The following is a 12,738-nucleotide window of genomic DNA, read 5'->3' as shown; positions in this document are numbered from 1 at the left end:
AATTAGCAGCCAGCTGTTTGAAGAGTACATCTATTCATGGGAAAGTGGTTTAAGTCTTCTGTATTACTCATAGTAAAATTTCTGAGTTTTGAGCACACAGACAGTACTGTTCTATGTGTGACTCTTGTGTAATAAACAGTGATGCACAGGCACATGGCCTTATCTTGCATCTGATTTTCTGATGTCTTGGCAGACAGTAATTGACAAAGCACAGGCATGGAACTTGTATTGCAACAGACACAATGCTGGGCTCATTTTTTAGTGTCATTGGATGTGCTCATCATGGTGAATGTTCTCAAGAGTAAGCTTTATTTATACTGATGTTTAGTACTTGAAATTATTCTAAGATATATATATATATGCACGACTACTAAAATAGTTACAGAAGTTCAGAAGAAGCTACACTGGTAGTGTTCAGCCCCTGGTAGATCTGTACATTTTTCTTTTGGTTTATGAGATAATATTGGAGTGGTTCACTTCCTGAGTTCTTGCAAATACTGTTGAGTGTATATTAGCATCCTCACAAAAAAAGAAAAAAATTAAAAAACCAAAAAAAACCATATCAAAAAACCCAACAAGGAAAAAACCTTTATCATTATCTGAAACTAGGAACTACTACAGGGTGATTATATAGCCGATAAAGAGGAGCCTAGAAAAAGTGTTTCATTGCATGGTCAAGTGCTGAATGTGGACAGACTTTTTTTCATTCATTCATATTTCTTGAAAGTCTTGCTACATTAGGGAGAGGAATTGAAACAGGACTTTCATCTTGTAATACAAAAATACAATTTTTCAGACATGTCCATCCTTTGCTTCCTGCTTCTCCCCATATTTCTGAATTTTTAAAAGAGGAATCACAAACTGGTAAGGTAGTATTGATTTGCTTGAAATGTGTAGCACATTTTGTTTCATCACCCAGTTGTCCCTAGACTGAACTAGAAAGACTACCTTTACTATAGTGGGACAAGACTGTTGTATAGTGCAATAGGTACAAAAAAGCTGCAGAGCAATCTTTTAGAAGTTGGGATTTCTCTCTGGACTTATTAACATCTAAAACTGTAGAATGAAACTGTGATAAGCAACTGTATTGAATTTATTAAGACTGTAATTTCAGTCTTGCATTCAGTATCAATACATCAAGAATTCTGGTCTGCCTCCAGAGTTGTTAATGTCCTTTAATGAATCTATACTGTAACTATAACCCAGGAACTCCTCTTTGTCAAGTAAGTGCACAGTTTCTCTGTCTGATTATCATGCAGCCTCCTAGCACTTCCCTTCTGGCCCTGGTAAGAGCCAAAAGAGCCAAAGAAGCCACACCAGATCCACCATTAATGTGGGGCAGGAGCACTTTTCAAAAGGCTATGAATTTGGTTTTCCTTGAGCCAAAGGCTATTAGATAATGAGCCAAGCATCTTCTCTGTGTCAAGGGAGATTCTAAATTGTTGGCTTTAAAGGCATCTCTTATCACCCAGATTAACAGTTGAATCATTGGCTCCTAAAGATTTTACATGATATATGGCTTGCAGTCATAGAGATAATCACTTAAATTTAGCTTGAGAACGGCAGTGAGTTCAGAAGCAACTTTTGAATCACAGTTCTAATTGTTTAGGAACAGTCTTGAATAAAAGACTAAGAGGGTCCTCTGCAAATCCAGACTCCAGCCTCTGGAGTTCATGGAGAAAATTATCTGTATGATTATTGTGTCAAGAACACAAGTGTAACCAAACAGTAGGCTGGGAACATTTATCAGGAATGTAAAATATATCTGTAAAAGCAAAAGAACAAAAAAGATAACTATAACATTGCTGGAAATATAAAATGAAATATCTTGCACAGCAGCCTTTACTTTAGACCTGGTTTTCACTTGGTCCATTGTTTATTTCCAAAGAATCACACAGAAGATACTACGACTGTTACACTAATTATCTGAAATCCAGGTGCAGGTTCCTGCTTTACTTAATAAGGCATAATCCAGAGAAAGTGTTCTGAACTGGGAAGATGGAAAAAGGGAAATTGGATTTCTCCTATCCTAGACTATACACATGACTGGCAAGTCTTTCGTTAGATCAAAATGTTTCTTTTTCAGCTAAAATTTTGTTTGACTGTAACAATTGGTAAGTTCTGTTTTCATTGCAGTGCAAAATGCAACCAGTTTACAAACTTTGAAAGCTATCACAAGACAGGGTTACTGTCCTGTAAAGCAGCTCTCTTCAAGAATTTCACTCATCACTCAAATGAAGCCACTTAACTTCTTGCCTTTTGTCCACAGCGCTCTTACTTCCGAACTCTCCTCATGTATGGGTTCCACTTCCTGGTGTGGTTTCTCTGTGTCAAAGAGATCCGGGACACACAGTGCGGATTTAAACTTCTAACCAGAGAAGCTGCCTTGCAGACTTTCTCAAACCTTCACATAGAACGCTGGTAAATTGTTCCTTTTTTTATGTTGGTGGTGTTTTTTTAAAAACTGAACATGGGTTTGAAAAAGTAATTTTAGTATTGCAGCTACAATGAAGCATGTGAGGTCTATGTACAAATCCCTGCTGCTCGGTTTAACATAACAAGAAATCGAAGCTGCCATGAAGGCAGTACTATAATTGGCTAAAGTATCCTGGTAATTGCTAGAAGTTATATGTTCTTATTAAGATACATTTTAGGAAAGTAGTTGAGTATTTAATTTTATTCTTTATTTAATTTTATTCTCGTTTCTCAAAAGATGTATGTTATCTTAGAGAGGATATTTTGGTTTTGCCTTTTCAGAGGAAATGGTAATTATTTAGGAAAGAGGAGAGGACAAAAAGAGGAAAAAAACTGAAAATCCCAATAACTCTTTTTTCGTCACCTCCAGAAGAAATTTCAAACTAATAATTTTTCATGGTGCTGTAATTCACTCCCAGTTTCTGAGAGTCCTCTCTCCTTCTACGGATATGAGCCATGCAAGCAGAGTAAGAAATGGAGAGAAGCTGTTCTTATGATAAAGAATGTTAAGAGTATTCAAAACTCTTATCAGTGTTATTTTTTATACATTACAATTCAGTACTGCTTAACCAGAGTATTTTATGTAAAATCAATATCTGATGTTTGTAATTGTTGAGGACTTTAAAGTGAAAGCAAATGCTTATTCTTTACTTTTTTTCTTGCTAAAGTATTTTATGTGAGGGCCACTGACAGATGCCATTAATTTAAGACAACAGAAAATTATGTGTAGTCTTCTAATTACTTTAGAGCTCCTTTAGTGGTAATTGAGCTAGAACAGTTCCTGTATGTGAGTGATAAAGCCATGACTACTATTATAGGACTGAAGCACTGTTGTCACACAAATACCATAATTTCCATAAATTTTCTATGCCACAATTTTTGCTAAAAAGGGTAGTTTAATTAGGTGTAATCAAGCCTCTTCAAACTACTGTCTTTATTCAGGGAAATCTCTCATGGGCTTCCACTTGCTTGACAGGGAGCAGAACTGCTGAACAATGTTCCCATACCCAAATGCAGTCCTACAGTCCTAGTCAATTCCAATTCAGTTTTAGACTGAGCTTTGACAGCTGTACTGCTCCTCCAGACTGCAGTTGCAAAGGTTGTGTTTGGGCACACAAATCTCGTGTGGAATGTAGAGCTATTGCTGTATTGAGTCTGTAATTGTCAGAACAACAGTCAGAGATTCACTTTCCCACCTGAGTGGTTTACTTATTGCCCTAAAGGAGACTGAGCCAGAAGCATGATTTGTGCTGCTACCTCCAAACCCAGTCTTGGTGTGTAAAGCTCTGTAAATTTCACATCCAGGGATTTTCTAAATACATGTCTATGCAAAAATACATAAACTCATATGTCAGACCCAGAAGTGCACATCTCAAAATTGCCTTATGTAACTTCACTTTATAAATTCACTTTAAGCACTTCAAGAAGAAAACTGAAAGAAATAAGTGAGGATAATAACTTTCAACTGTAAAAATGCAATCTTAAATCTTTTTTTTTTTTAAACAGAAGGATTTTTTTTTGTAATTGGACTTTTTGGTTATATAAAGTATTTTCTAGATAAAAACAAGCTTTCTTCTGCCACTTCGTTTATCTAGCACCAAAGGAATGAAAGAGTAAAAGCAATTGCATTGTACCCCGTTATCCTGGAATAAAAACAGTGAAAAAGGGATATTGCTAACATTTTATAGTAATTATGTAATTGGTGTAGATTTACCATATCCTTGTGTCTTAGTTCATTGTGCCTTGTGTGTGGCACTAGAAGATGAGCCTTATATTCTTGTTCTTTTATCTACAGTAATCCACAAACTAATCCCCTGTGTGTTTTCTTATTTACCTGAAATGTCCTGGCTAGTGATGAAGAATGCTTGTTTTGTGTGTCAAGAAAAGAGCAACTCAAATTCAACCAAGAAAGAAGCTCTTCAGATAATTTTAAGTCACAATTTTGCCTAAAACAGCCATAGGTTTTTTGGGTTTTTTAAAATTTGGTTTAACTGTGCTCAAACTGCCAATATATTGTCTGGTTTTATGCTCATCTATCAATCAACAGTCTCTGTGTTTACCCACCTTCCTTTTTATATTGATTGGCTAATTTCAACCAAATCTAGCAGAACAGTAGAGATTTCAAGATCAAAAGCATTGGCAAGGTTTGTGGAAAATTAAACATCTTAGAGGAGAGAAACTCAGATTATTGCCACTGCTGAAGAAAAAAAACATGTAGTAAGGTCTCAAAAGTTGCTTTTTCGCTCGACAGCTAGTCATTTAGCATGTGTAACTGGAAGATAGCCTGTCAGTGCACAAATCAAGTTTTGTCCCTTTCCCAGTTACTGTTCCTAAGATATGGAAATAAACTGGGAGATGGAGAGGTATAAGGGTGTAAGTATAGGTGGGCAGAGTATATATATTCAGGGAAATTATAGTCCTAAGTGAAATGTCAGTGTTGTACAAACAGGTGGGGTAACTGCGATTGAAAATTACGTCGGGACATCAAACATTCATCTCATTGCATTAGATTTCTTAGAATATAATTGTGTCAGAATCTAAACAGCTCAATGCTGGAAACATTTTAAGCAAATCTGGCCCCTGATATCTTTCCATTGCATAACACTTGTAAAAAGGAAAATGCAAACTGTTAAGACATTGTGCCGTAGAGGTTCTGTACATATCATGACTATGGAGGCAGAAGAGTAAGAAATAGTAATTAGCATTGTACTTCTGCTGACCTGGAACAATGTGGAATCCCCAGCTGGGTCACAGAGCAACTTGTTCATACTGAAACACCATCAGCAAGGCATAGCAGAGAAACCACTATCTTGGTACTGGATAAGAGGCTCTGAAATCTGGATTTATTTTCTGTGTCACTGCACTGGGGCTACTTGACATCCAAGGAAATTATTTGATTCTGTTTGAATCTTAAAATCCCACAAGTGGGGTGCAGATCTCTTAAGTACTTGAAGGAGTGTTCAGTTCTGTGTGGTCAGTGCTCAGATCTTCTGGGAATAATGGAGGAGAGTGCTGGATTTAATAGGATAAAAGCCATCTGAGTTAAGCACCCTCGTCCTGGAGCCTGGCGAGGGCTCCACAGCTGCTGCACTGGAACACGTGGTGAGCTGCTGAAGGGAATGAACACCAGGCTTCTGCCCAAACCAAATCATGTCCTGTCTGTTCAAGCTTAGTCAGGCTTGGATTTGTGGGGATACTGCAGTGCTAGGTGAATACTTATAAATATACTTAGACTAAGATTGATGCATAACATGTTTACTCATGACATTAATATAAAATTGCTATAAAATCAGCTGTCTAATAATTCCCACCTGCTTAGACCCTCACTTCTTTATGCTTTCACCATGTTTTTTCCATTCCAGTGGACATTGATGTGCATATCACCTCTTTAATATTAAAAATACTAGAAAACAGACCAGATTTTTCTTCTTGCTGTGCTGAATTTGATTTATAGATGCTTATGTTTAGGAAATCTTGAAACTGAAGCATGCAAGGAGAAATACAATTTTATCATTATGGCAGTAAGGATCACGTAACACTTTTTAAAGAGACCAAGCTATTTCTTAGAATATTTTTTTAATCTAACCCTAAATTTTAAAAGGCATTTGAAAATTAATAGATTCTACAAACTGTTTATGTATTTGATACTAAGAAATAATGCTTGCATACTAAACTGGCTTTTTTTTGTGAGTGTTCTCATTGTCTTTTTTGTTTAACTATCCTTTGGCAGTGTATATATGAATATAAACTAAACATTCTTGAAATTTACTTTCTAAATAGCAAAGTTTTGACATTAGTTTGAAATTAAAGCAACCTTTTGAACAGAGAGCATATGCTTTGTGTTTTAGATTCTGAATTTGATTACACAGCTAATCTGTTTTTCAGAAATGGATGGAGCAGATTTTTTAATTTAAAACTTAAAAGAAAATTAAAAGAGATATTGTAAAAACATAACAGAGACAGTTGGAATTACTCACTTCAGGCTACAAAAGAAGGTCTAGTTCTGCATCGACAGTCTTGACCTGAAAAATGTAACTGTTCATGTTAAATTTTGATGCACAGGGGAAATACTGGAAAATTAAATGATTTCACTGGCTGAGTTTTCCTATCCTAAATTTGGCCATTGATTTCTTCTGACAACAAAAAAAAAGATAAATCTTCTTCCAGCCAGAAAATGTCTATCCTTAGGAGAACTAGACATAGCAATTACAGTTACACCTTTATGATAAGGGGAGGGGAAATTCAAAATGTAGTTCTAGTCCTGGTTTGATTGACATATTTTTGTAAAGTGGCAATTTATGATTGCATTATACAAGCCAGCAGATCAATGAAGGGATCAAATTGTTGCTGTTAGTTTTATCTATAAAAGTTGCCTTGTGCACTGAACAGGGCAAGCTGTTTCACATTTAAATCTGGGAAAGATCAATATAAAAAAAATAATATTTGTTTCTCCAGTTTGTCACTTAGCTCTAAATATGAATTGCTATATAAAAATGACAGAAAAATAAGCATTCATATTTCTACAGGGATTTTTTCCCCCCACTTTTGTGCCAGTGTAGACCAACACAAGCAGTGGAATGAACTGGTTTTTTTCCTTGTTTTATGCATGGCAAGTAGAATTGTTTATGAGTGTCTAGTCAACGCAAAAATATTTTTGCTGTTTTAACTGTGTCTGGTTTGTCTTGTACAAAGTCCTACTCTTGGCTGACATGTGGAGTTTCAAAAGCCCAAGTTCAGCTAGGGCAGTTTTGGCAGTCTAGCCCACTTGGCATCCTGTTTCATTGTTAGACCTCTTTGACCATTGGCTGTTTTCTTTGCCTTTAAGAGTTTATTGGAAAAACATATCTTGGATGTACAAAACTCGTAAATTCCAGTTGAAACATTATAACTGAAGGCCTGATTTCGTTTTTTGAAACAAATAATATTGGTCCAGAAAAAGAAAGTCTTAGTGAAATTTTAAAATACAGAATAATTTTTAAGGATAGGTATTTTATAAGCTCAAGCATCTTAAGGATTCAGTTTAAAAAGACTGAATTCAATTAAACACCTACCAACTTGGTTTTCAAATTAATTTTAGCCAGTATTGCCTTAAATTGTTACTTAACCAAAACACAACCACATGGAGAATTTTTTGCTTTACTTTACATTGTATGTTTATGGTAATTACCACATCATGGAGCCATTATTAGAAATAGATGGGAAAATTGTTCACATCTCAGATTTTTGGCTATCTAACTCTGAGTACTTAGATTGGAACCTGAAATCCTTCAGGCTGGAGCCAAGTTTGGGTATTCTGGGCTGTGTGTCCCCCTCCCAAGAGGCAGCAGAATTAAGTACATGGTGTAAGTAATACCTTGGTGTTTCTAGGAGCAGTTCTGTCACAGGTTAACTGCTCACCAATGGCTTTGTAGCAAATCATGGATTGCACTTGCAGGATTGCACTGGTGTGGCTTTGATCTCCTCTAGGGTAGGCTCCGTCTACCACACCCGAGCTTAATCCTGGCTGTGGAAGCTTCTGTATGCTTCTCCTGTACCATCTGGATCTGGTGGTCTGCTGTATGGCTGTACTGCTGTCAGCGTATTGAGCACCCTGCAATCTGTGTTCCTTCACTAACCGTTCTGGTTTACTGAAAGGTGGTGGGGAAAAGGGATGAAAAATGGTAACCCAGTGGTGTTCTACTGAAGTCATTCTTCTTTCAGCATTGAATAGTTGGGGTTTTTTTTAATTTCAGGATATGTTCACTGTTACCCAAATGGCAACCACATGTAACAATATTAGTGTTCAACCTGATTAATTCCTGTGCTTTTAATCTCTTACTTTGAGCCCTGTACTTCACAGAACTATTTAATGTTGTTGTTCTGTGATGTATGTGCTGACATTCCAGTAATCAGTTGTCCACAGGAATTACTGCAAATAACTATTAGTTCACTAAGCTAATAGTTTGTGTAATACTTTTAGAGCCACTCGTACAGTCTAATTCATCAGGCAATTATTCTGCGTCTCTTAAAATTTTTAGTCATTTAAGTAGTAAGTATTACAAAATTAGATTTAGTCTTAATACACATGATTCATAAACATTCAAAGGTGAATACATTAGGTTTTTGGCTCACAAATGTAAAATGTAAGCAAAAAAATTAAATAATACCTCTTCAGTAGAAGAGACTATAGAGTGATTAATAAAATAGTATTCAACCCTCATGTAAAGAAAGCGGTGAAATGACAAGGCTGCTTGGAGCAGATTTAGTTCACTGAGGTAAAAAAATAATTTAACTTTTTTGGTGACAATGAAAAGGCCTGTGTCCTAATCAAAATCAGATTTACAAAGTAGCTCTAAATTCCCTATACACAATAGCTGTAGTCTCTGTAGATAACATCTGTCTGTGCTGCCTTTGCTTGTTTTAATGCTGCCCTCTTTGGAATCAGTGGCTCTCCTGTCATGTACACGGAGAGCACAAGTTCAGGTTTGTGTGTGTGCCTGTGATTCCACCAGCAAGCCAGCCTGCTGTGGTCTGTACTTCAGTGGGAATCTACCTGTGTGTGTCAGACCTATGTGCACATTTCGAAGTGAATTGCTGTTGTTGTTGCATTTATTAATAGTTTTACAGAAAAGTGCTGCTTAAAAGGAGAAAGTGGTTTGAATTAGAAGGAAATAATGTCTGAACTTAGCAAGCAACCTGCTAAACTGTGTCTTCTTGATCACCTTGTCTGTTCCTTTCCATTTTTTCTCTAGTGTTAAATGGAATTACCAAAGACATGAATTCAAACAACCCTTTAATACATACATTTTCTCCAGTGGCAAAAGACTTTTTTTCCTTTCAAAAGAAAACTCTCTTGGACTTAGCAACGAGAATTTAAGGCAAATCACCAGAATCTTCATAATTGTGATTTGTGTTCAACCCTGTCAGTAGTAGCTACTGGCAATTTCATATGCTGATCTTTAAACAAAAGCATTTTAAAAAAAAAAGCATTAAAAGCTGCCAAACTACTTGTTGAATATCAAAAGTCTGGTGTTTCTGAGCCAGAAGGCGCACTTGAGAATGCATTTACGGGAATGAAACACACAGACAATTCTCTGTGCAGAGAACCAAGAGGATTAAGGTGTATTCTGGACAAAGTGAGCAAGAAGGAGCACCAGACAGAGCAGGATCACTGACCCAATTCATTTTGCTGTACAACCTGCAAAAAATTGAACCAACAAAAAAGACAAGTCTCTCAAGAGGGATTTTGTGTTGTGCATTAAGTGGTCACTAAACTGTTGGTTGGATTCTGTTGTGCACGGTAACATGAATGATTTCTCACTTCTATGCTGCCGCCTTGAGTTCCTTGACTGAGAAAGTAAAAGGAGCACCCATCAGATCAGGTAGTTGTTCTCTTTGATGAAACTGTATTAGAGATGTGGAGTGACACTGTACATTTGACTGCTTTGTCTTCAAAAATGTTTAAATTGTGATTGTGACAGAATGAAGAGCAAGCAGTGGGCTGAACACAGAGTCATCTACACTTTCAAAAGCAGGACACAGCGAAGTATTGTTATTGTTGTCTGTATTTTGGCTGTGATCTGAGATGTTTAGTCAGAAAAATTAATTTCCCATCCACGTGTATCTGACCCATAGAGCATTGGTACCAACTGCATAACTGAATAGTCATTTAATTAACATTTCCACTGTCTTTCTTCTGGGAGCATGTGTGATTATATTTGGTATTTCCTGTTCTTCTTCAGGGCGTTCGATGTGGAGCTTCTTTATATAGCCCAGCGCATGAAAATACCTATAGCAGAAGTTGCTGTCAACTGGACTGAAATAGAAGGTAGGGAGATAGGTCATGTTCTTATAATATTGCTGACATGTCAATCCAGAAGAACAGATCCAAGGTTATTGCCTTATTTATCCAGTTTTGATAGCACACAGCTGTCTTCCCATACAAATTTTGAATTCGATGTCCTTGCAAGCCTACTGCCATGTCTTGGTACAGAAGAGAGCAGGTAAAGGGGTAGCATGGCAGAGAAACTCTGCAGTCCCACTGGAGACAAAAATAAGGAATTACACTGCTAGGACAAAACACTACTTTGGCATGTCCTCTTGCTGTAATGTGTTAATAAATTAGTACAATTGTAAAACACTGTGCAGGGAGTCTGACAATCATCACTTACTGATTCAGTTCCATTTCACTGTATCTTGCCTTCCAAAATTCTCAGCTATTAAGGCTTCCTCTAGAGCAACATCTCTTCTTAAGATGTGATATTGTTTGAGACCTGTAGGGAGGTCTGTGCCACTGAGTTGCTGGGAAGTGTAGCTCCATGCATATTTCTTCAGTGCAGAGCCAGCTTAAGACGTATTGATTGCTTCAGCTCACTTCCCCCCCGTCAAATGCAGCTCTTCTATTTTTTTGCCCTTCTCATGTTTTTTTATCTTTCTTTTAATCTCCTCAGCATAACCCCTGAACAACAGAAATCATAATGAACTGTAGTAACGATGAAAGATGCAAGTAGAGAATGCCCTGAGCCAACTTTACTAGAAATGTTTCCTTTCAGTGGAGTTCCATGTGTACATTGCACCTAACACAAATGTTAGCAGAGATGGCAAAAGGCTTGGTTTTGTAGTGTGGGTTCCTTGCCTTGCCTGAAGATTGGCAGCTTTGTAGTATTGTTGCAAGACAAGCTGATGGGCCTCTTCTCCAAAGTTACTGGATAAATAATTTGCTTAATTATTGGTGTTCAGGTTCCTATTTACTTAAACAAAGCCTTGTCATGGAGAGCACTGCGCATCTTGTAACATACATGGAATTAATGTGCAGCTTGCGAACCAGAGTGTCCCACCTATGGCATAATGTAATTACTATAGAGCAATTGCTTTAAAAATACAAATTTTCTGTTAATTTTAAGATCTAGAATCTGGGGGTGAGTATGCTGGGAATGCAGAGGTTTGTGACTGCTTAAATGTGTGTCATGCCAGTGCTCATTTTTTTTCTAACAATGTCATTCTGATTTTCTTCTTCATTAATCACAGGTTCTAAGTTAGTTCCCTTTTGGAGCTGGCTGCAGATGGGCAGGGATCTTCTTTTTATACGACTGCGATATATGACTGGTGCCTGGAAGCTTGAAGCAAAAAAATGTAATTAGGTTATTTACATTTTCCAAATATATTATTATGCTTAATGGAACACGAGAACAGTTTCAATCAAGTGAAGTGGTGGTGAAAGCTGAGGTAATTCTTCATTGCTCCTCTTGTATGTTTCATTTTTGCAGTATGTGTATGTTTTATAAGATTGTCAGCAGAGATTTTCTACATTTTGGAAAAAGAAAGCATTTCCAGAAAGATTTTCCTAAGCGATAATCCAGTTTTTTTTTTATTAAATGGTAGCTTTAATGTGTCTTATAAATTCATTCAAATAAATATATCTGCTTTTGTCTCATCATACATCTCCTTGTACATATTAAAAAGAGACATTCTGTTCTACCTTTTGCAATGTTCTGTTGTGAATGACCACAGCAATTTGTTTCTGTCATATCTGGAAATTTTAGACCATATTGCAACTTGGAATTATCATTCATGGTTCACACTGATGCATGTTTAGATTCAATGTTATGGGAAACATTAATGGATTTTACTGACTTATAGCAGTAATGTTCATAAAGTTGTTTCTCAGGATTTCCAGTAGTCTCTCAACATTCCAATTGTTTTTGTCTGAAGCTGAAATAGTTTTCCGGAGATGAAACTGCAGATGTTTTCCAGACTGTAGAAGGTCCAAGAGAAAGCACATTTAATTTAAAACGTCTTTTATAAATGCATTTTTCTTGTACATACTTACTACTGTATGCTCAAGGCTAGGAGTCCTTGACATCTACAGGTCTGTAGTGAAAAGGGTATGGAAAGCTCAAAGCATGCAAAAGTGAGATCCAGTGTACACTGGGGACCTGTGCATTAGTAATGCCAGTCTGATGTTGTCATGCATCAAATGAGATCAGAGACTGAGGGAGGGGTCTTGACTCTTTCATGCTAATGTCACACTGCATTACAGTATGGTAACAGTTTCATTTGTGCTTTCAAAGTAGCTGTGAATTGCCAACAAACTAAGCCAATCTGTCTTTCTGAAACTTGTACCAATTTGAAGAGCTTTAAAGAATTAACAATGTATGGTTGTACTTTCACATGTGAATTCACTGGTGATTTTTCTTTTTTTTCTGTAATACTGGCTTGAGTTTTGCTGCTGTTAGGGTTACCTCAGTTTTCTATAAAGTACTGGAATAAATTCTCAAAAATATA

General features: G+C 36.7%; 1 protein-coding gene across 2 annotated transcripts in view; it reads left to right on the top strand.

Moving 5' to 3' along the window:
• Positions 1–12,738, top strand: part of ALG5 (ALG5 dolichyl-phosphate beta-glucosyltransferase) — a 21,534-nt gene extending 8,796 nt beyond the window's left edge. For both annotated transcript variants that reach the window (XM_033052238.2, XM_033052237.2), the window contains exons 8-10: positions 2,270–2,421; positions 10,197–10,282; positions 11,482–12,738. In XM_033052238.2, coding sequence (XP_032908129.1) covers positions 2,270–2,421; positions 10,197–10,282; positions 11,482–11,594 — 351 coding nt within the window. In that variant the 3' untranslated portion in view covers positions 11,595–12,738. The remainder of the gene's footprint in view (positions 1–2,269; positions 2,422–10,196; positions 10,283–11,481) is intronic.

This window comes from Catharus ustulatus, chromosome 2, assembly GCF_009819885.2.
Source record: "Catharus ustulatus isolate bCatUst1 chromosome 2, bCatUst1.pri.v2, whole genome shotgun sequence".
Lineage (NCBI taxonomy): Eukaryota > Metazoa > Chordata > Aves > Passeriformes > Turdidae > Catharus > Catharus ustulatus.
Note: the sequence above shows the minus strand (reverse complement) of the source record. Positions and strands in the feature narration are given on the sequence as shown.